Source organism: Rhinolophus ferrumequinum, chromosome 11 (assembly GCF_004115265.2).
Source record: "Rhinolophus ferrumequinum isolate MPI-CBG mRhiFer1 chromosome 11, mRhiFer1_v1.p, whole genome shotgun sequence".
In the NCBI taxonomy this organism is placed as follows: Eukaryota; Metazoa; Chordata; class Mammalia; order Chiroptera; family Rhinolophidae; genus Rhinolophus; species Rhinolophus ferrumequinum.
In genome coordinates this window covers 202,495-226,176 of record NC_046294.1, presented here as the reverse complement: position 1 = coordinate 226,176, position 23,682 = coordinate 202,495, and the positions used below count along the sequence as shown (strand labels likewise).

The following is a 23,682-nucleotide window of genomic DNA, read 5'->3' as shown; positions in this document are numbered from 1 at the left end:
CCCCCTCGGACACGCGGGGCGAGGTAAGGTCCGCTGCAGGATTTGGAGACCAGCCGCAGGGAAGTGGCGTGGGCGTCTGGGAAGGCGGTGGTTTGTGGGTGGCAGGTGACAGGAGTTAGCAGAGTGCTTTGAGGACATGGTCCATAGTAGTGCGGGTGACTTGCGAGGATTCCCACGCCGCAGGACTGGGAGGTCCCTCGCCCAGGGGAAGGGTACAAAGGCCCTGACCTTCCTCAGCCGCGGAGATGACCGCCAGAAGCCCCAAGGCGCCAGAGCGAGGCAAGGGCTTTAAAAGTGTCCAGGTCTGGCCTTCCTCAAGGTTAGCTGGTGCCCAGCGACCACACTGCGGTCAAAGCTCACAGGGGCGTGGCCTGGCCTCAGATCCCAAGGTTCCCTTAGGCCTGCAGGATGTATTCATGGTGGCAAACAGTGAAAATATTGGCAGAAATGCCTTCAAAAAATATCCTCGCAGGGAAAGGAGAGAAAGCTGTGAAATTGTAAGGGAACAGCCACTGATATTTCCACCGGTGTGGTAAATCTGTAAAGGTGAGTGGATTACAGACAACTCCACCCACCACATGCACACCTTCCACCTGGGGGTTTCCTCAGGGTTGATGGAGGAATTGGTACAGCTGGGCTGTCGGTGGGCTGTTGATTCAGCCCGGTGGGCTGTCTGCTCCCTAAGACAGAGGACAGGAACTATGAGAATTTTGGGCTCAGAGATGTTGGAGGGAGCAGCAGGGAACTCATGAGGCACCGCTGCCTCTGAGAAGAGTCCTCGGTGACACATCCAAAGCGTCGAAGTTGGGCATTCCTGGTGGCTGTGTGATCTTAACTCCTCTTTGGGTCGGCCATAGCCCCCCAGTGGAAAGGGCCTGATGTACACTGGAGAAGCCTAATGGGCCTGGCTCCTGAGACCTGGGGCAGCAGGTACCAGGTACGCATGGCTCCGGAGTGAGTGGAGAAAGGGCAGGGCAGCAGGGTCCAGGGTCCACAGGAAAGAGCAGGAGGCCCACGTGGGCCTCGGCCGAAGTTCTCTGCCAACAGCCGGGGTGCCAAGGCCACACTGCCTGTGAGGGGCTGGCCCAGCTCTATGGCTTCTTCACAAGATGTGTTTGTGACCAAGGCAAAGGTAAGGCTGATGCGGGGAAACCAAGTTGATAATAATAGATTTTTGCATATGATTATAAGTAACCTTAATAATAAGGTTTATGAAAGTGGTGTATGTTTGCTGTAGAAAATTTGAAAAAAGCCAACTAAAGGGAGAAAAGCATAATTCCACCATCCACAGTTCGCATCATGAAGCAAATGCAAATGTCCAGTATTAAATCTACTCTTCCAGTATTTTAATGCATTAACTAAGTTGAGATGAAAAATGTGCACCTGTTTGTAACCTATGCTTTTTCACTTCATATGAAATAAACATTTGCTATGTTCTCAGAAACTCTTTGAAAGCATAATTTTTAGTGGCTGCTTCCTTGGCAGGTGACTAGACCACGTTTGCTCAGACATTTGCCTTTTGTTGACAATCTAGGTGGTTCACAACTTTTGCCTCAAAGGACATATTCATATATTTTTTCACTATTTTGAATTTTTTCCTTAGGGCAGTTTACAAAAAGTTAATGGCCCAAAGTATAAACAATTTCAAGGCTTTTGATTCCTGTGGCTGAATGGCTTTCTGAAAGAACTGTCCAGTTTTATCTCCAGATAGGACTAGATGACAGCTGCCCTTATTTCCATCCTTCTCCAGGGGAGCAATTCCCCTTGAGGGACCAGGCCTATGCCTTCCCCTCCTCCCAGGCTGAAGAGGCTGCCCTGGCTCCAAGGGGCCACAGGTGCCCTACTGGAACTTAGGTTCCCTCAGACCCCGGGGAGGCAGACAGGACAAAAAGCAGTGTTTCTGTGGCCATAAGATTGGGAATGCTGAGTAAAGAAATTGAAAGGGTGGGCAGCTGTGTAGATCCTTGCTGCCTGCGTCAGGCTGCTGGTGGATTGTTCTAAAAGAATGAAAATGTAGACGCAGTGTGGGGACAGAGTCCCAGAGAGCAGTTTCCAGGCTCTCGGCCTCATGTGGAAAGATGCTGGCTTGGTTATCAGATGGCCATCAGCTGTAATCAGATGGCCGTCCGCTGTAGCTGGGTGGCCATCAGCTGTTACCTATTAGCCATTAGCCACTAATATAACTGCCCTGGCTACGGTAGGGGGTTGGTTGGTTGGAAGAGAAGCAGACAGCAGATTGCGGATCGTGTGGCTCCTGCTTCCTGTATCTCCAACCCAGCCGCCAGCGAGAGTATGATGGTATGACTCCCCTATCTATGGTTCTGTGGGTGTTCCTTTTTGGCCTCACCATATCCTGCGTTCTTATGCAGGGAGCAGGAGCCGAGACCTGCATTACATGCAGAATTTCCTGAGCAGGTTCAGCTGGAGACTGGGGGGAGGCGGAAAGTCCAAGGGCTGGTGTGTAATGTGGAATAATGCTCACGGCCCTCGCTGGCTGTTTCCTGAACTCAAAGGTGGCATTTGAGGCCCTCGGGCCTGAGGCAGATTGCTGGGTGCCCCCAGCACCCTTCTCCCTCCTTAGGAAAAGTGATCATGCTCCCCAGGCTTCCTTGCAGTACGGTGTGGCCATGTGACTGGCCATGTGAGGGATGGAGCACCCCTCCTTCCTCCTCCTACGGGCATCCAAGCAATACCTGGAGCTTGAGCAGCCATTGCGCACCAGGTGCTGGGACCAGGTGTTTAATGGGGTAAAGCAACAAATTAGTCACTGGTCCTGGACTGGCCACTCCATCCAGACTTCACTCATGGGAGAGAGAAGTACACAAGCCTGTCTCAGCCATACCACATAGGATCTGCCGTCACACCAGTCACCATGCGCTATGAGTCTCCTCCATCAGAGGCGCACAGGCCCTCTGCCCCACTGTTCGTCCTGGCCCCTGCTGCTGTCACGATCTGCCATGGGGTCCCGGAGCAGAAATGTGGGTGGAACCATTTTATCCCTGGGGAATCCAGTACAAACATGTCAACCCTGGGTCTACGCCCCACCATGGGTGCTCCCTGTACCCCATTACATCATGGGTACCCCCTGTGACACTGTGGGTGCTCCCTGTACCCCATTACATCATGGGTATCCCCGTGACACTGTGGGTGCTCCCTGTACCCCATTACATCATGGGTACCCCCATGACACTGTGGGTGCTCCCTGTACCCCATTACATCATGGGTACCCCCGTGACACTGTGGGTGCTCCCTGTACCCCATTACATCATGGGTACCCCCATGACACTGTGGGTGCTCCCTGCCCCCATGACATGGGTACCCCCCGTGATACTGTGGGTGCTCTCTGGGCCCCCAGCTGCCCCATGCTGTTCAGTGTCTCTGGGTGTCTTGCCCTGCTGACTCCTGCCCTGTGTCCTCAGCTTCAGAGCAGTACACACCTCCGGGCGGGGACAGTTGGCTATCTCTCACGGGACAGCACCCTAGCGTGGTCTTCCCAGCTACTGCCCTGGGAGCACAGGATGTGGTTGAGACATCCCCTCAGTGGTCCGTGCAGCCCAGCAGGGCCACCAAGTCCTCAGGACCCCAAGAGCTCCCCCTCCACCAGTTGGTCCACAAAGCAGAGTTGGACAGGAAGAAGACAGTTTGTTGCTGTTTTTGTTTTTTGCCACCCACCAGTCTCATCCTTAACCCTCCGTGCCCCAGTTTTTCCTCTGAGGGAATCAACTCTGGACTTTGGGGGGTGGAAGGAGGGTTGGATGCTGGAGGGAACCTGGGAAGGTGTGTCCTGGGGTCAGGAAGAGTGAAGCTGAGGGGCGTCATGGAGAGCATCACGTGGCTCTTGCTTCCCCCTGGGAGGGGTTGTCAATCTAACCCCGTCTTACAGGAACTTCCCTCTGCAGGTGAGGGCGAAGGCCTCAGGTGTGGGCGGGGTCCCCAGGAAGGTGTCCCAGGCCCTTGGGGACCAGCGGAGGGGCGTGGCCTCCTTCCTGTGCGCGGTCTGCTGACTCCTCCCCAACTGCCGGGTGGCGGAGAGACCAGCGGAGAAGGAGACGGGGGCGGGAGGGAGGGAAGGAGAAGGAAGGTGAGTCCCACGCGGAAGTTAGGTAGGACGCGCCCCGCCGCCTCAGCCACACTCCGGTACCGCCAGCGCCCCGACCGACCGACCGACCGACCGACCGCCTCTGCTCGTGGGACCCCGGGACGCAGAGGGGCGTCAGAATGCAGGTGACTCCCGCGCTGCGCTGGATCCACACCTGCAGCCCCTCCAGCCCGCCCCGCCCTCCTCACCTGAAAAGTGCCTGTGGGATTGCTGGAGCCCAGGTTGAGGGGAGGCTGGCAGTGCCCAGCAGAGCACTGAGGGTTTGGGGGGAGCGGGGGCTTTACTCGTCATCCTTGGGACCCACAGAGGATAGAATTCCTCAGGGAGCCTGGCAACAACAGTGAGTGTGTGGGGCCGGGATGGGAAGGACATGTCTAGCCCCGTCCCTGAGCCAGGACTTGGAGGGTTGGACCCCTAGGTGAGGACACCCAGACTGTGCAGCTTTGATCAGTAGCTGGCATCTGAGGGGAGGGGGATATGGCCTCCAGCGTGGGCCAACCTTGGGTTGGGCAGCCCCAGGAGGCCAGCTGGGCCCTCTGCTCCCGAGGCTCCTTCCCCGGCAGCTGTGGGCTGCTGGATTCTGATTCTGGGGGACAGAGCAGAGGCTGTGGGGGGCCCTGGGAAGGTGGGCTGGACAACATCTGGGAAGACATCCTTTGTCCCCTCTGTGGGGGAAGAGGTCACAGGGCTGGGAGGAGACACATGCCAGGTGGAGAGCGAAACCAGCCTCCCACAGGCTGCCCAGGGCCCTCCCAGGTGTGGGCCAGGCAGCAGCCTCCTGCTCCACCTCTGCCCCGGGCCTCCTCAGCCCTTCCAGAGCCAGCTCTGGCGTCCTGGCACCCCTCGGCTGACCCCAGGCTCCCCTGACGGCCAGTGCTGGGGTGGAGGAGAGGCTGAGAGCTGGTTCAGGGTGGGTGGGGAGGCATTGCCTGGCAGCTGAGGTGACAGAATCAATCCTTTGAAGGACAGGTGCAGGTGCAGACAGCCAGACCTGCGCGCCCTGCCCTAGCTCACATCCCTCCCAGGGCTCCCTGTTGTCCCCCACTGAAATCCAAGCTTCCCACCACCTGAGCAGTCCTCTGTGCCCTGCCTCACATCCTGGCAGCTCCCTTCTTGCTCTGTGCTTGTGCAAAGCTGAAGTGCTGAGGACTGAGTAACCGGGAGGAGTAACTACCAAGGCCTTAAAGGTGCTGAGTTCTGAGTCTCTGGGAGTACTGAGCACCAAGTCCTGGGAAGTACTGAGTACTGAGTCCCTGGATACCTATTGCACACTGCCCCTCAGGGCCTATCCACACACGTTTCCCTCTCCCAGGAAGGCTGCTCCTGCGTTTCGCCTCCTGCCAACCTCTTGCCCCACAAGGCCAAGCCCCAGGCGACCTTCCCTGCCCTGTAGGTGCCTGTCCCTCCAGGCCTCTGTGTCCACTCACACCACACACTGCCCACCAGGGCTGCACACCGGGCGGGCTCCTGCATCAGTGAGTGTCTGGGGAAGGATGGACGGACGGACACACGAAAGGATGAATTGACAGATGACAGACAGACAGCTGAAGGGATGGAGGGTCACAGGGGCCAGGGAGGGAGGGAGGGGCAGACGCCCTGCTTCAGAAGCTGAGCAGGCAGAGCCAGGTGGGGACTTGCTCAGGGTCGGTGGTCAGAGGTAGTGGTGACACTTTGGTGGAGGCAGGAATGTCCCCTCTGTGGATGATGACACTGCACCCTGCTTTTGGAGCAGTCAGGAGTGCCCAGCGGTGTGATGTGAGCCCCCAGGGATAGTGGGGGCAGCCCCCACATATCCATGTGCAGCTGGAGTGATGTCACACGTGTGTGTTCCAGGTGGCCTGGCAGGCCAGGCCTGGTCAGAACCTGGGTGGTGATCCCAATAGGGACCTGTAGACCGAACTGGAAGGGATGGACAAAAAGCAGGACTTCCCAGCCATGTGGAGGGAGGGTCTTCCCTGTGCAGAGGAGGGTGAGCCTGGATGGTGGGGCTGGGAGGACCGAAAGGAGAACAATAGGGACCCTAGAGCCTGGTGCCCAGAGTGTGTAGCCCCCATCCGTGAACCTGATGTCGGGGACACAAATGTCCCCCATCCTGTCTAGCTGAGACTTCACTCTGTTCCCTGAGACAGAGGTGCTTCAGTCCTGCTCCTTTCTGCAAATCTGTCTGTGAAAGGCAGGTTTCTCCTCTGGCCCAAGACGGGGGAGAAGTTTCAGGTACTCCAAGCCACACCTGAGTGCAGGTGTCTGTGGGCTGTCAGTAGGACAGCAGGGAGTGCCTGGAGTCGAGCTGGAGGAGGTGAGTGCTGTGGGGGGAAGGGAGATGGGGCAGGAGGAGAACAGTCACTTTAGGAAAGTGGAGAGCAGAGGGTCAGGGTGAGCCCCGCGGACCGAGGGGTGTGAGAATCCCGGTGCCCAGGTGGGGGCTGCGCTGCACTATGGAGCACAGACATGGCTGTCTCCCTGTGCCTGTGGCGCCTGGCGCCCTGGTGCCTGTGCTTCTGTCCTTGGACTTGATGCCGTTCCTGGCACCTGTGACAGAGAGAGAGGGGAGCAGACCCAGGCCCATCCTGCAGCCAGCACGTGGGGACGGGAGGTTGGAGTAGGGTTGCAGCTTTAGCCAAACAAAATAAAAAACAGACACCTGTTAAACTGAGTTGCACGTTGATAATTTCTTTTAGGACAAATGTGTTCCACGATAACAGTAAGTGGGACATATTTGTACTAAAAGGTATCTGTTGTTTATCTGAAATGCAAATGTCACTGGGTGGCCTGTACTTTACCTAGCAGCCCTCTAGGGCAGACTGGCTGGGGCAGTCCAGTCGGGCTTTCTGGAGGAGGCGGGCTTGAACTTGGCAGGAATGTGGCTGGAGACAGGACAGGATAGCAGGTGGGGGGACCAACAGGGCCAAAGTCCTAGCAGTGGGCAGGATGGTGAGGATGGGTGCCTGGGATGGGGTGTGAGTGCTGTGAGCCAGGAGAGGGGCTGGGGCCTCCCGGGGCGGGGGATGGGGGAGCTGGCACAGGCCATGGAAGGAGTGGGGCTTGGGGGCCATGATGGGGTTGGCGGTGCCCAAACCTGCCAGCAGTTGGCATGAGGCAGCGTACTCTGATAGACACGGCCCCGAGGGTTCCACACACCTTTCCTCCTGGGATGCTGCAGGTCTCTGTCCCTCCGGGGTACCTGTGCCACCCTGGGAATCTGCTAACTGGTACTTGGGCTGGGGTCCCTCTCGCCCATGCACACACAGCGTGCTCAGCGCTATGCTGGGGCTACAGAATATGTGGTGTGTGGCATCGAGTCCCATGGAGTGAACGCTGTCATGGCCAAGGCTGGAGCAGGGAGGTGACCTTGGCTGGGGGCATTCCCTGGACTCTCGGCTCCAAAGCCAGCATCCTCTCCTTGCACCTCAGCCCCAGGGCTCCCCCGCGTGACTGCTCTGACTACCCTGGTCCCCCACCCCTCAGCCACCTGGCTCCCCCAGCGGAGGGGCCCTGGGTCACTTTGTCTCAGCCCTCAGAGCTTGGGCAGCTTCGGCACATTGGTAAGGATTCCTAAAGAGTTCTAGAGACAGCGGGGGCTCTCTGTGCCCCTCGTCTCGTGTCCCCTGAAGTCAATGCCCCATCACCTGGGCCACTGGTCAAACTGAGGAGCCCAGTACAGCCACCTTGACTCCGATGTCACCAGCGTCCCCAGTCAGTGCAGGATCCCACGGGCCATTTGTCGTCAGGTCTCCTTGGCCCTCTCCCATCTGGGACAGTCCCTGTGTCCCTCTTTGTCCTTGGTCATCTGCCTCGTGGGTCAGCTCCGGTCTGGAGAAAGTCCCTCTGATGTCTTCTCATGCTGAGAAGGACTATAGGTTTTAGAGAGGGGACCACATACTGTCACATCACCCTGACATCTAAGTGACATCACCGTGACATTCGTTGCCTGGGTAGGGTGTCTGCCAGGAGTCTCCTCTGGAAAGTGACTCCTTGCCCTCCCAAACTTTCTTCACCCATCACTCAGTGCAGCCTACACACAACAAGGAGGGTTAGGCTCCACCCCCCGAGGGATGAGAATGTGCGAGACATTCGTTCTTCTACCACATAACTAATGATACTCAGGGAGAGACTCGGTCGGAGGCCATGCTAATATCCATTTCCTCTCTAAGGTTCTGTCCACTGTCAGCATCTGTGTGTCTGTCACAGACATGCTGGCAGCACTTACATGTGCGGGTTCTCATCAGACTTAGTTTTACTAAAGTCAGTCCCATGTCACGTTGGTCCCCAATGCCCCATGTGAGGCAGCGGCCCCTTTGTGTTCCTGCTGCACGATCTGCCACCATGTGGGCACAGCAGTGTCTTTATCCCCCACCCACCAATGGGAGTGGGTTATTTCCACAATTTTGATGTGACATGTGCTGCTGTCAGCACCCTGTGCGGGTCTCCCAGGACGGCCGGGCCGGGCTGTAGGATGGTCAGCTTTGTTGCCCAAATTCATGCGCCAGTGTGTGTGTGCCACAGCAACACACAGGTTCTGTCCACGGGCGCTGTCAGACCATGAAAGTGTCCATGCCTGAGTGGGTAGAAGGGCGTGCCTCGCTGACCTGCATTTCCTGACCTTTCTGGGGTTCCTGTGTCTTCACCTTGCTGTGCCCGTCTTCTGTGAAATCTGTTTGCATCTTTGGCCCATGTTAAATTGGGCTGTCTGTCTGTTCTGACAGGTTTCAGGAGCTCTTTGTATGTAGTTCCAAACAAAGATTTGCTGCTAATTTGTGGTGCAGCCCCACGCCTTCTGGCCCTCGCTGAACAGCTAGCCCACCTTGAATTCCTGACTTGTTTTCCTGCCTCCCCACCAGCTTTGTGTTCAGCCCCTCGGAGGTAGAGCACCTGACCCAGGGGATGCTCTCCTATAGGAACGAGCCCCACCCTTCTGTCTGCCCCTCACCACAGGGTGAAGACAGCTTCCAGATCCTGGTGCAACCCGAAAATGACAGCCTCCCGCTGATGGAGATCAACACTTCTAAGGTGAGTCTCTGCCTGGACCGACCCCTCCTGGGCTGGTCCCTCGCACTCTCCCACACCCTGCACAGGCCGTCCAGCCCCGGCCTGGATCCACACCTTCTTCCTGCAGACCGAGGCCTCTGAGCCGTGGGATTACGTCCTTGTGGTCAACCGTCACACCAAGAGAGAGCACAGGAATATCTACCTTCAGTTCCTGGAGAACCTTAAGGGAAAGGGCTTCCAGTACGAGGTGGGCCAGCTGAGGGCCGGAGCTCCCGGGTGCCGGGTGGGTCCTGGGCAGGTGTCTGGAAAGGTGGCCTGTGGCTTTGCGCCAAGGTGAAGGGGCCAGGCCCGTGGCTGTGGACAATGCGGGAAGGGTTCCGGGGTGCAGGACAGGGTCCCATGAGGCTCTGCCCCAGGTGAAGAACGACCAGAAGAAGATATTCTGTGGGATCCGAGCTGAAAGTCGGATCTTCGACTTGTATTGCACACTTCTCTTGGAGCCTGAGGATCAAGCTCCCACACAGAGGCTGACCCCTATCCCACCCACCACCAGGTGAGAGGCTGGGCCAGGAGGCACCCTGCCCACCATGTGCCAGGTCCAGGCAGGTGAGACTCCCAAGCGTGGCCTCACAGCTCTGTGCCGCAGTTTCCATACCTGTGAAAAGGGACAATGACAGTTCTCACCTGTTCAAGTGTTCTGAAAGTTACATGGAGATATGTTCCCAGACTTAAAGGGTGTGCAGGATTTGACGAGGCCAAGGGGGACCCTCCCAGCCATCCATCCTGGCTCTGAACCCGGATGCAGGTCCCCACCTCTTCACTCCAGACCAAATGCCCCTCCCGGACATCTGTCCCTGGCCTCCCAGACACCCAACTTGTCTTCCTCCTCCAAGCACCTGTTTCTGCCACTGACCGTCCCTCCAGCCCTACATGCTGGTCTGCCTGCCCTCCCCACATCCCTCCTCCATCACCTGCCCAGCTCATCCCGGACCCTTCTGAGCTCAGCTGGGACCTTGTCAGTGAAGACTGGCAATGAACACTCCTGGCATCTGGACACCAGGCCACAGAGGGGCCTCCGGGGAAAACGGGGGCTGGACGGTCTTGGGGAGGACGATGCGTAGAGGCACCTTGATGGAGCCTGGGGGGCAGGCTGGGGTGAGCGCCCTGGGACCTCCAGGGGACCACGTCTCATAGGAGGATGTTCCAGAGGAGTGTGGCTCTGCGGTCAGATGCTTGGTTGTGCCACTTCCTAGCTGTGTGACCTTGGGCAAGTTACTCAGCCTGTCTGAACCTCAGTTTCCGAATAGGCAAAATGGCCCCAGGGGTGTAAGAGGATGCATGCACATAAGGTGCAGGGTGTGCTCTGGATGTGTGGGGGGTCCAGGTGGAAGGTGTGATGGGCGGGGGGGTTGGGCCAGGCGTCTGGGGTCCTGGGAGGAGAGGGACTGGCCCCGAGACAGCCCCATCCTGGAGACACAGAGTGGCAGGACCCTGGGAGGATTTAAGGAGGTTGGGGATGGGCTCCCAGATGAGTCCTGGGTTCTGGGCTCTGGTTAGACGGTCGGGCAGGTGGGCTCCTCCAGGATGGAGAGGGGCTTGGGACCTGGCCAGACAAGGGGTGGGATCCACTGAGGTCACACGGGGTCATCCTGAACCAGCTCTTGTGTTCTAGAATCCGAATTGTCAACTTCGTCCTAAAGAACACGACGGCAGCTGGTGGTGAGGACGGAGTGGGCAGGTGGCCCATGTAGCGGCCCACGAGGAGGGGCGTTGACCTGGGGAGATGGGGGCAGGGTCCTCACTCACCCTTACTCCCCTCTGACCCGAGACTTCCTGTGACTTTTAGACACACTTGGTGATTTGGTAAAGAAAGGGGTCTTTGAGGCCAAGTTCCCCCTGCACAAGGTAAGGGATGGGCCTGCTGGGAGAGGTCGTGAGGGCGGGAGCGGAGGGAGGAAGCCTCAATATCAGTCACCTGTATCTAGGGGGGGGGAGACCTGAAGACAACATGGGCCCGGTGGAGAAACATGTTCCAAAAGCAGCCGATTGACGACATCAGGTAATACTGCCCCAAACAAATGCCCTGTGTGCCCACAGACACACCTGTGTGACCCAGAGACCCATCTGTGCCCCGCAGACACACTGTATCATCCACAGAAATACCTATGCACCAAGGGCAGACACACCTGTGCCCCCACAGACACACTGTACCCCTGCACACACATATGTACCCACAGACACCTGTGTCCCCACAGATACACCTGTGTCACGGCAGACACACCTGTGTGCGCAGATACCTGTACTCCCACAGGCACACCTATTCACCCACAGACACTGTACCACTGCAGCACACCTATGCACCCACAGACGCAATATACCCCCACTCACACCTATGCTCCCAGACACCTGTGCCCCCATATACACATGTGCCCCTGCAGACACACCTATGCACCCAAAGACACAATGTGCCCCCATGTACACACCCGTGTTGCCCACAGACACTGGACCCCCCACAGACATACCTATGCACCCATGGACAGACACACCTGTGCCCCCAGCAAATAGGTGTGTCTGTGTGCCCCACTTAGATACACTGAAACCATCAATACAGACACTCCTTGCCCCCCACATGTGGCATCCCCCACCCAGACGCTGGCCAGAGACTTCACCCCTTGTGGGGTGGCCCTGATGAGGCACCTTTGCCCATAGGTGCTACTTTGGTGAGAAGGTGGCCCTGTACTTTGCCTGGCTCGGTTGGTACACCTACATGCTGGTACCTGCCGCCCTGTTCGGCCTCATCACCTTCCTGAGCGGCTTCTCCCTGTTTAACGCCAGCCAGATCAGGTGGAGGGCTGGGGCGGGGCGGGGCGGGGCGGGGCGGGGGCGGGGTCAGGGCTGGGGCGGAGCGGGCAGGCGGCGGGGGCGGGGGCGGGGTCGGGCGGCAGGGAAGAGCCGCGCCAGTTGGGTCCTTGCACCCCCAGCAAGGAGATCTGTGAGGCCCACGACATCTTCATGTGCCCTCGCGGTGACCACAGCCGCAGGTACCAGCGCCTCTCGGACACCTGCACCTTTGCCAAGGTTTGCTGTCCTGGAGGTCCCCGCCAGGCCCCGCTCGCGTGGGAAAGCCCGTGCCCCCCGGTCCTCAGAGGAGGGGAAGGGAGGCTCTGGCCCTGCAGGGTGCACCTCTGGGGGTGGGGGGTGAGGCGCAGGGAGGCCGACCCCAGCCCCTGCGCCCCCACCTCTCCGCAGCTCACCCACCTCTTCGACAACGAGGGCACCGTGGTGTTTGCAATCTTCATGGCTCTATGGGGTGAGTGGCTGAGGGCAGCTGGGGGCCAACCTGAGATCCAGGGCCACCCCAGATCCTCCCCGGGACACGTGTGACACCCTCCTGGCTCCTGTTGCAGCCACAGTGTTCCTGGAGATCTGGAAACGGCAGCGAGCCAAAGTGGTGCTGCACTGGGACCTGTACGGGTGGGATGAGGACCAGGTGAGGTGCTGCCAGGTGACCCAGCCAGGGACTGTCTCTCCCCAGAGCCCTGTGTGGCCACACCTGGTTTGCTGTGTCTGAGGTGTGTGTCCCATGTCTGAGGCATGTGTCCCCGTGTGTGGCATGTGTCCCCATGTGAGACGTGTGTCCTGTATCTGAGGCATGTGTCCCTGTGTCAGAGGCATGTGTCCTCATGTGAGACATGTCCCCATGTCTGAGGCATGTGTCCAGTGTCAGAAGCATGTGTCCCATGTCTGAGGTTTGTGTCTTGTGTCTGAGGTGTGTGTCCCCATGTGAGATGTGTGTCCCCATGTCAGAGGCATGTGTCCTGTGTTGGGAAGGTGTCCCTCTTTGAGGCATGTCTCTGTATCTGAGACATGTGTCCTGTGTGTGAGGTGTGTGTCCTATTTCTGAGGCATGTGTCCTATTTCTCATGTGTGTGTCCCCATGTGAGATGTTTGTTCCCGTGTCAGAGGTATGTGTCCCATGTCTGAGGCATGTGTCCCCATGTATGAGGCATGTCCTGTGTGAGAAGCATGTGTCCCATGCCAGAAGCATGTGTCCCTGTGTCAGAGGCATGTGTGCCATGTCTGAAGCGTGTGTCCCTGTGTCTGAGGTGTGTGTCCCTGTGTCTGAAGCATGTGTCCCTGTGTCTGAGGCATGTGTACCGTGTCTGAGGTGTGTGTCCCTGTGTCTGAGGCATGTGTACCGTGTCTGAGGTGTGTGTCCCTGTGTCTGAAGCATGTGTCCCTGTGTCAGAGGCATGTGTACCGTGTCTGAGGCATGTGTACCATGTCTGAGGCGTGTGTCCCCATTTGAAACGTGCGTCCCGTGTCTGAGGCTTCCCGGTGCCCTCCCCAGGAGGAAATGGCGCTCCAGCTCATTAATGACCCTCACTACAAGCTCCAGCAGCACGAGCACTCCTACCTGAGAAGCACCATCATCCTCATCCTGTCTTTGTTCATGGTACTCCTGGGGGTCCGTGGGGGGCTGGAGACGAGCAGGGGACAGCCCCCGAGGCCCCTCCATCCTGACCGCCCCTCTGCAGATCTGCTTCATGATCGGCATGGCTCACATCCTGGTGGTCTACCGCGTCCTGGCTGCCGCCCTCTTCAGCAGCTCGGCCCTGCCCTTCCTGGAGGAGCAGGTGACCACGGCTGTGGTGGTGACCGGGGCCCTGGTGCACTATGTGACCATCTCCATCATGACCATGGTGGGTGGGGGGGTCGGGGGGTAGGGGCGGCGGGGGGGGGTCTCCACTGAGGCCCAAAGTGAGCCCTCCGGTCTCCCCTCCCACAGGCCAACAAGCGTGTGGCTCTGAAGCTTTGTGACTTTGGTGAGAGCAGGGGCCCGCAGCCTCGCCCTGGCTCCCAAGGAGACACGGGAGGCAGAGGGAGGAGTCCAGGCTGGGGCGCTTGCGGCCTGGGTCGGGGCAGGGGGCTGTCTCTATCAATTCTCCCACCGGACGGCAGGGGCTTGTCCTAGGAGACAGGTGAGGGTTGCAGGTGTCTCTGAGCTGTCAGAATAGGGCCAGGCCAGGCATGGGACTGTCATGGGGTTAGGGATGGGAGAGGGACAGCCTACGTCTCATTCCAGAGAAGCCCAGGACCTTATCGGAGCAAGAGAGCAAGTTCACCATCAAGTTCTTCACGCTGCAGTTCTTTGCCCACTTCTCCTCCCTCATCTACATCGCCTTCATCCTGGGCAGGTGAGGGCCGCCCTCCAATTCCACTCTGCCCCCTAAAAAAGGGAAGGCCTGCTCTTTTTAATTTTTCAAATAATTCAGGCTCAGAACAAGTGGGAACCCAGGACAAGAAGCCCATGGTTAAGTACCCACTCTGCAGTCCCTTGCCCGAGGAGACACCGTCACCATCTGTGGGTCTGACTAGACGTTTTTACACCTATAACGTGCACACACGTACACAGTGTTTGTCCTGGAAACAACTATCGCTTTTTACGTGAAAACATGCTTGAGGCCTCTTCCCTGTCTGCGTGACTGGGGAGGCCTCATTTAAAACCACCCCGTGAGCTTTCTCTTGTGGGATGTGCTGGAACTCACTAAGCACTTCAGTGGGTAGACCTGTGGGTTATTTCCAATTTTGATTTTTACGACTCGGTAAACACCCCACATAACACACGGGCACACACTTGACCTCACTTTCCTAATTAGTGAAGTGAACCTTTTTGGTTCAATCAATATACAGTTTTTCATCTTTTCTGAAGAAAATCATTGCTCCACTTGTTCTGTGTGTTTGATTAAATTTTGTAAGGTACATGCATGTTGCCAGTGGATCCCAAACTCTCTACCAGAACTAAAAAAAAATCTCACCTCCTCCAGTCTGTTCAGAGACATCAGGGTGCCGTGACCTTCCTGTCCTTGGGGACGCCATCCTGGTGTCCGTCCCTTCCCCTCGGGGCTGTGCCTAAAGTCACAGATGGCCCTTCCATCCACGTAGGACCACAGGTTTCCCAGTGGCTTCCTGGGGAGGGAAAGTGGGGGTCAGATATGCTGCGCTCCCTCGTGACAGAGGCCTGAGCACGCTGGGCCTCTTCGCGGACACCCTGCCCTCCGCCTGGCTTCCAGTGCTGCCTCCCATGGCGTGCGACATTGCAGTTGTGACTGCACCTCTTCTCAAGTCCCCAGGCTTCTGAATTTCTCAGCTGTGAGTCTGGGTGGGTCTTTTTCATTCAACGTGCTCCAATCATCCCCACCCCTCCTCCACCTCACTGCTTTTCCCTCCACCATCACAAATGTGCTGTCACTTTCTGTCACATAATCCTCTCACCATCACATCCAGTTTCTGGCCTCCCCCTGCAGCTTCTCCCTCTTTGGTACTGGTTGTTCCCCTCCCCGCTGCTGGCTGTTCCTCTTCTCCCAAAGTACAAATGTCACCACACCCTCCCCAGCACCCATTCTTGTGACCCTAGGCACCGTCTCTCTCTCTCTCTCTCACACACATACACACACACACACACACACACGCACGCACGCTCCTGTCTCCAGCCCAGACCTCTCCCTGGAGTCCAGGCTCATAGCTCCAGCTGCCTCTCACCATTCCCCCCCCCCACCCCGATGTCCTGCAGGCACCCCAAGCCCGTCCCCAATCTCCCTCCTCCACATGACTGGGCAACAACCTGGGTCCCCTTCCATGTTCCGCCTCATCTGGCTGCCCAGGACACACCACACACATCTGTGTTCACTGTCTGTCCGGAACGGCAGCTCCCGCAGGGCTCGAGCCTCGGGCCCTCAGTTCTGAGGGATTTCGTGCATCTTGTGTTTGATAACCTCTGCTGACGTTTCTGGAATTCTTTTTGTTTGGAAATTGGATCTCCTGGATTGACCACCTAATTGCCTTTGCTTTTTTTCTCCCATTTTTGTTCCAGCTTTGGGGGCTTTCTCTCAACTCTTTTCCAACCCTGCACTGGAACATTTTACGTCTGCTCACGTTCTAAGTTCAGGGCACACCTTTTGATCTCTGCAGGTTCCTCATGGCCGCCTGGTCGTGCCACTGGCACACCTGCTGTTCTTGCCTGAGGATGATGCCTCTTTTTTCTCCTGCGCTAGCATCGCTTCTGTTCCTTCTGGCTTTCTTTTGTTCTTTCTTCAATTGGTCTCTGATTTTGATGTAGAGACTTTCCTTAGATGTCCTCGATTCTTGGCCACCTGTCTGTAACTGAGAAAGGCACACGCCAGTGGCTTTCATCTGAGCCGCATGTCTCTGTTGGTCCCTGGAGGGGAATCCCTGGTCTCCTGCCTGGAGGAGGAAGGATACTTGTCTGTGCACTCGTAGCCCAGCTAGGGAAGGTGCAGTGAGAGGGCTCAATGACCACTGGCTCAACCCTACAATCCAATTCCCTTCATCTGTGAGGTGATGACAGGTAGGTGGTGTCAGCAGCCAACCATTTTAATTGACAATCGGGGAGCACTGAATTTAGGTCGAGTGCTAAAGGGAGCTCCAAAAATGCCATGCTCACCCACAAAGCCACCCACCGTGCACTCTACTGCACACTCCATCAAGGTGATGGGCAAAGGGATTTTGTTTTTCAAGGTGCCTTAAAGAAAACTATCAGTGAGAGTCGGGCATCTTTGCAGATATTTCTTGACCAGCCTCTGTCTATCATCCTGTCTATTGTACAGAGTCTCTGTCCTCCCAGGGCCCTTCCTTGTGAGCCCCCTACTTTTCTCACTGCACTGGGTCAGCTGCCCTCTGTGCCTCTTGTATCTTTTGCTTTCCCGGGCTGGACCATCACTTACTTGATTCCCAAGCTGCCTTCTTTCTTGCTCTTGGCTTTCATTTACTTGAGGAAATATCTGAGATGTGAACTTTCTGAATTCTTGTATGGCCAAAGATGTCATGATTGTTCCTTTTTACGGCTGACACAACTGGGTACAGAAATCTAGCTTCAAAACGATATTCCCTTCTAGAACTTTAAATGCATTGCTCCACTGTCTTTGAACATGCCAAAGGGGTGAGGAGAAGTGCAGGAACTGTGATTTCTGTTCCTTCCTAGTCGACCTAGTTTTTTTCCTTCTAGAAGTTTCAGATCTTCTCTTTAAACTGGGGAACAATTTAGGGCTGGGTCTTTTATTCATGCACTGTGCTGGTCAATTATTCTGTCCTTCCAAGAAAAGACCCCATCCTGCTGAGGTGCACTAAATTCTCTTTTTATTTTATAATTTTCTCTTAGTTAAAAAAAGAAAATCTTCCCTTTGCTGTCTCTTTATGGAACTTCTGGTCCTCTTTGTTTTGTCCTCTGAGTTTCTTACCTTTTCTCTCACATATTCCACCTCTGTCTTTATAGTCAACATCTGCAGATTTCCTTCACTTTGTCTTTTTGCCTCTCTAGTTGTTTTAACAATTAAAGCCTTAATTCCCAAGTCTTTTTTTTAAAAGGTTTTATTGGGGAAGGGGAACAGTGTGTACTTCCAGGCCTTTTTTCCAAGTCAAGTTGTTGTCCTTTCAGTCTTAGTTGTGTCAGGCGCAGCTCAGCTCCAGGTCCAGTTGCCGTTTTTCTAGTTGTAGGGGTCACAGCCCACCATCCCTTGCGGGAGTCAAACCGGCAACCTTGTGGTTGAGAAGACGCGCTCAAACCAACTGAGCCATCCGGGAGCTCAGTGGCAGCTCAGCTCTAGGTGCTGTGTTCAATCTTAGTTGCAGGGGGCAGAGCCCACCATCCCTTGCAGGACTCGAGGAGTTGAACCGGCAACCTTGTGGTTGAGAGCCCACTGGCCCATGTGGGAATCGAACCGGCAGCCTTCAGAGTTAGGAGCATGGAGCTCTAACTGCCTGAGCCACCAGGCCGGCCCCCCAACTCTTTTTTTCCCCCTCTATTTTTTGGTAGCATCTTTTTCTTGTTTTTATAGATGTAGTATTTTCTTGAGGATATCAATGGTTTTTCCCTCTTTTAAGTTCTCTTCTGTTCCCTAATTATCTCTTGTTCCCTAAAGGGTCTGGTTTCTGTTTCTTCATTGTGATTTTTCTCTTTTGCACAGCCGGTCTTCCTTGCACCTGAAGATTCATCACTCCCCATTTATCTTGAAGAACAAAGGGTGGGCTGGGTTTTCCTGGGCAGATGGGATAGGTCTTTGTAATAACTCACACTCGTTGCACACTCACACATTCTAGGTGCTTCATGTTCGATTCTAAGCTGTACAACAACCCTATTGGGTAGGGCGTCTCTTATCCCCCTTTTACAGACGAGATGACTGAGGCCCAGAGAGGTGAAGAAACCTCCTCAGGGTCACACTGTCAATAGGGAGCGGAACAGATGGCAGCAGAGTCTGGTTCTCCCGCACACCACCTGATTGCGTGTGGGTCTCTGGGGAAAGAACGTGAATGCTTATCCAGTAGCCCATATTATTCCGGGGCACATCTTCTTCTTTATGTCATGCGATTTGTATGTTCCTTTACTGTGTCCGTTTTTCAGGCCGTGCTCCAAAAGGCTCCCTCCTCATGATTAAAAAGGTACTCAGCTGATCTCCTTTACATGTTTATGGTTTCAACATTTTAAACATTGGAGTCTTTGATTCATGAGGGATTTATTGTGCTGCAAGGGGCAGAGGGAAGCCTGTTTTTTTTGTTGTTGTTCCCAAAAGACCAGGACTCACTGTGTTGGGCTTTTTAAAAATTTTATTTTTGTGTGTGTTGTGCTTTACTGCCAGATGGACCTGTGCTTGCTCCTTACTCTTCTTTCTTGCTTTTCGTTTTTTTTATGGTCATTTACCCGTTTATTATTCTAGGTGAACTTTAGAATCGTTTTGTCAAACTACATCAAAGTTCTATGGGGTTTAACTTAAGATTGTGGTAGACTTATACAGTTTTTTAGGGAGAACCAACATGGATACTGGGTTAATTTTCTGTTGCTGCTGTAACAGATGACCACAGCTTCGTGGCTTTAAACAACGTACGGTTGGGTAGACCAGAAAGCCAAAACGGGCCTCGCCGGGCTGAAATCAAGGTGCCCTCGCTGTGTTCTGTCTGGAGGCACAAGGAGAATGTCTGTTCTGCCTTTCTCAGCTTCCAGAGGCCATCTGAATCCCTTGACGCCTGGCCCCTTCCTCCTCCATCTTCAAAGCCAGCAGCAGCAGCTGAGTTTTCATCCTGCCATTTCTCTGGCTCCCACCCTTCCCCATTTAAGGACCCTGGTGCTCACACTGGGACCACCTGGATAACCCAGGATAAGCTCCCCACTTTGAGGTCAGCTGGTAGCAACCTTGGCGCCATCTGCTGTGTTAGATAACATAGTCACAGGCTGCAAGAATTAGCATGTGGTCATCTTTGGGGGCCCATCATTCTGTCTCCCACAAACATCCAGTCCTGACTTTTCCAATCAAAGAACAAGTTTTCTATATTCACGTCTTTTGTCGATGTTCTTTAGTAGCTCTAGTTTTCTGCACATGGGATCCACCGATTTCTTGTGAACTTCATTGTCGCGGTTTCAGTGTTTGCTGGTGTGTGTGGCAGACTACCTTCTGCTGTGTCCCACTGGTCTAGTGGCCCAGGAAGTGAGCTGGCCTCACTATCGATTCCGCTCCCTCTGAGCACTTGTTAGTTGATTTATCCAAGATTTTTAGTTGGTATATTTTGGTTTTCTGAGTACATGATCATATTTTCTAAAATAGTAACTTTTCCCTTTGCCAATTTATATTGTTCTAGAACCCTGTTGAATACCTACCAGAAACTAGAACAGGAGTGAGTCCAGGATTTCACCACTGGGCATGAGCCCAGCCTTTGACTTAATAGAGTTTATATTTTTATCATGTTATGGACAGCAGGTGACTTAAAGCCAAAGTAACCCTATGTGCACAGTTTCCATGGGGGAAACTGAGGCCACTCCTCACAGGTCTTGTGTACAATGCATGTCTGAGCTGGTGAGCAGCTGAGCTTCCCCCTGTGTGTGCATGTGTGGGGCGTAAGCCTCTGCTCACCTGTAGTGCAGGCTCCTTTCCCTCCCCCCAGGCCCCCACGCCCCCCCCCACTGCCCCTTCTGTCCTGCTCCACCCCCACCCCGTCAGAGGCAAGGTGCTGCCCTCAGCCTCACCATCCTTCCAGGATCAACGGCCACCCCGGGAAGTCTGTGCGCCTGGCGGGCTTGTGGAAGCTGGAGGAGGTCAGTGTGTCCTGCACACTTTGCTGCCCTGTCCCTGATCTGCCCTCCCTCCCAGGCCTGACCTCCCGCCCCTGCCCCTCCCGCAGTGCCATCTCAGTGGCTGCATGATGGACCTGTTCCTGCAGATGGCCATCATCATGGGTCTGAAACAAACGCTCAGCAACTGCATAGAGTACCTGAAGCCGTGAGGACCACCCTCCTTCCCGGGGCACCCGAACCTCGGACCCCTCCCTGACGCCCTACCCTTCTCCCCACCTCCCAGAGCCAGCAGTTCCGGGGGCCCCTCCGTCCCCAGCACTGCTCACTGTCCCACCTGCTTCTCATCGCTCACAGATGGCTGGCCCACAAGTGCCGCTCAGTACCAGGCCGTGAGTCCTCAGACCCGGAGCTGAGGGACTGGAAGCACAACTATCACCTGAACCCCGTCCACCCCTTCAGCCTGTTCGATGAGTTCATGGAAATGAGTGCGTGGGCGCTGCTGTGGTGCCGGGGCCTGGGGGGGAGGGGCTTCGGAGGAAGCTGGGGGGCTGGAGGGAGAGGGCCTGGGAGCTCAGGGTGACGACCCCCACCCCAGTGATGCAGTACGGCTTCACCACCATCTTCGTGGCCGCCTTCCCGCTGGCCCCGCTGCTCGCGCTCTTCAGCAACCTCGTGCAGATCCGCCTGGACGCCATCAAGATGGTCCGGCTGCAGAGGCGCCTCGTGCCACGCAAGGCCAAGGACATCGGTTGGTCTGGGGTCCAATGAGATGGTTGCGCAGGGTGGGGCACACAGCCCGGGGGCAGGGGTGGTAAGGGGCGTTGGGACCTCACCAGTCTATTTGAAACAATCACTCTAAACAGTGGTGGCCAGGCCAGCCTCCTCACCCTACAGACTGCCCCCAAGCACCCCCATCTACCAAGAGGGGGCCAGGGGTGGGCTCAGGTCCCAGAAAGAGGCAGGGCCCTTCCTTCTACCCCAGGATGTGGCTGAAGGGCCTGCAGCCTCCTTGGGGGGCCCAGGCAGAAAAGCTGGACTCTGAGGACAGGGAGCTGAGGGACGGAGGGCCCTGCAGCTGGGGCAGGCAGAGAGCAGGTGGCCTGTCACCAGACTAGCCTCACTGGGAGGGACAGGTGTCAGGGATGAACAGAGAGTATAGGGTGCTGCACATAGGCAGAGACAGAGCCCTGTGAGGGGCCCCAGGTTAAAGGGTTCCACCCAGGGGTGAGGACCCAGGAGGTGGAGCAGGCTTGGGGGCAGCTGAGGGGTTCAGGCATAAGAGCGGGACAGGGACCAGAACCCCTTCCCGTCTATGTCAAGGACAAAGGGGTCAGGAGAGCAGAGGCTGGGCTATGTCTGCCTTGGCCCGGGTCCCCTCATCAGTGGCCTGGCCCCATGACTGCAGTGGGGTGCCATTCGCAGAGGTGTGACAAGACCCTGGGATTGTTCAGGTTTCCAGCCTTGGGAGATGGATGGGTGGAGGTGGGGTGGGCTGTACCAGTGGTCATGGCTTGAGGAACCAGACCACCTCACTCCACTGCTGTGGCCCAGGGACCTGGCTGCAGGTGCTGAAGACCATCGGCGTGCTGGCGGTCATTGCCAACGGGATGGTCATCGCCTTCACATCTGAGTTCATCCCCCGAGTGGTGTACAAGTACCGATACGGCCCATGCCGAGAGGGGGCCCACCCTGAAGTCGAGTAAGGGGTCGCAGCCACACAGCCCTGGGGAATCTCACACTGTCCAGGGAACCCTGGGAAAATGGCCCAACCACAGCCCAGCCCAGGGGAGCCCAGGAGAAGCCTTGATGCTGTCAGCATTGCCTGGGGTGGCCCTGCACTCCCGCACTGACCTGCAGACCCAGGAGTGCTGACAGGAAACCCAGTGGGGATTAAGGACTCAGAACCAGCTGTTATCTAAGTGGGCACAACCAGCATGGCCCCCTCAGCCCCTGGCAGGAAAGGCTGGTTTCATCCCCAGTCCCTTCAGCCTCCCCCAGTGGCCCGTCTTTGGGGAATGGAGGGGTCTTTGTTGTGTTCCACCGTGATGGCCCCATCAGACAGGACTTAGCCCCAGGGAAACACCCGAGGCCTGAAGGGGCCACACCCTCCCCTCTCCGCCCCCCTCAGCCCCCGCCCCCAGACTCACGCTCCTCTCCCCCACCAGCTGCCTCACAGGCTACGTCAACCACAGTCTGTCCGTATTCTACACCAAGGACTTCAATGACTCTGTCAGGATAAAGGGCTCAGAACACATCACTGAGTGCAGGTTTGGACCCCCCCTCCCCTATTAGTGCCCTCTGAACTCCTGACCCCTGACCTCAGTCCTTCCCCACCCCAGGTACCGGGACTACCGCAATGCTCAGGACTACAACTTCTCCGAGCAGTTCTGGGTCCTGTTGGCCATCCGGCTGGCCTTCCTCATCCTGTTTGAGGTAGGCCAGAACTGGGCACCTCGGGGTGGGCCGCTCTCTCCAGCCCTTCTTCTGGCCCCCAAGCCCTAAAACCCCCCTCAGCCTGCTTGACTTCCCCACTCAGCCCCTGTCCCACCCCCAGCACGTGGCCTTGTGCATCAAGCTCGTGGCTGCTTGGTTTGTGCCTGACGTCCCTCAGAAAGTGAAGAACACTGTTCTGAAGGAGAAGTACCAGAGACTCCGGGACAAGTACCAGAGATTCCAGAAGATGTGGTATGGGAGGCCGAGGTGGGCGGGGTGGTGCTGGGTCTAGGGGACCCCCACCAACTCCACTTCTACTTCCAGCTCCAGCCCCAAGAGCACAACCGTCTAGGGGACCCAGAGCTGTCACGGGCGCCCAGGAGCCGAGACTCAGAACCACCACCACCACCACCTCCCACCACTGTCCAGGGCTGTACATGTGTGTGTGTTATGGGGGGGGGAGTGCTGTAAGAAGGCCCACATATATGTGGGTGTATGGGTCCTTGTACATGAGGGATCCTAGCAAGTCTGTATACATGGGCGCCCGTGTATGCTTGGAGCATCTGGGTGCAGCACCCTTGTCTGATGTGTGAAGTCTGCTCCATCTGTTAGGGCTCAGGCTTGGTATGACCCAGACTTGAATTCTGGGTTACCACTGCCACCATACAGCTGTAGGGGAAGGGGGCTTCTTATGCCGTCACAACACAGGAAAACCAGCTGTTTCCTGAGCCTCCAACTTCTGGGCCCCAGATTCTGGTGGGTCAGGAGCCCCTGACCCCACCTCTCTGACTCCCCTCAACCAGCAGAACTTTTTATAACAAAATAAAACCTCTTTGTGTCAACTTTTGGACCTCTGGTGGATTGTGTCTGCCTTCCGGGCTACATGGGAAACGGGCCCAGATGGGAAAAGGTCTGGATGTGGTAGCCTCCTTGCCCCCTTCTGGGTTTCCATGAGCTTCCAAAGGTGAGGGGCGCCTTATGAAGCCCCTACCCTCCCTGCACGTGGGGTTTAGAGGCAGGAGTCAAAGCAGCCTTCCTGGAGGAAGAGGGAGAGGAAGTGGCGGGCAGAACCACAAAAGGTGCC

The 23,682-nt window shown here is 56.3% G+C and overlaps 1 protein-coding gene across 5 annotated transcripts; it reads left to right on the top strand.

Annotated features, from left to right (window-relative positions):
• The first annotated feature begins 1,003 nt into the window (after positions 1-1,003).
• ANO9 (anoctamin 9) lies at positions 1,004-23,433 on the top strand. 5 transcript variants are annotated; one of them, XM_033118820.1, is made up of 24 exons: positions 1,007-1,132; positions 9,032-9,106; positions 9,213-9,332; positions 9,502-9,638; positions 10,758-10,804; positions 10,932-10,990; positions 11,071-11,144; positions 11,795-11,929; positions 12,067-12,163; positions 12,335-12,395; positions 12,493-12,575; positions 13,437-13,541; positions 13,624-13,722; positions 13,875-13,911; positions 14,172-14,283; positions 20,129-20,186; positions 20,273-20,370; positions 20,520-20,650; positions 20,761-20,913; positions 21,717-21,864; positions 22,331-22,432; positions 22,505-22,598; positions 22,702-22,850; positions 22,923-23,433. In XM_033118820.1, exons 1-24 carry the CDS (start codon positions 1,094-1,096, stop codon positions 22,948-22,950), a joined length of 2,241 nt encoding a protein of 746 aa, XP_032974711.1. In that variant the 5' UTR covers positions 1,007-1,093; the 3' UTR covers positions 22,951-23,433. The 5 variants fall into 5 exon arrangements, 4 of the variants coding, with proteins under 4 accessions (XP_032974711.1, XP_032974708.1, XP_032974709.1 ...); XM_033118817.1 differs by having other exon boundaries at positions 1,008-1,132; positions 13,624-13,788; XM_033118818.1 differs by having other exon boundaries at positions 1,011-1,132; positions 13,624-13,788; positions 22,720-22,850.
• The last annotated feature ends 249 nt before the right edge of the window (positions 23,434-23,682 follow it).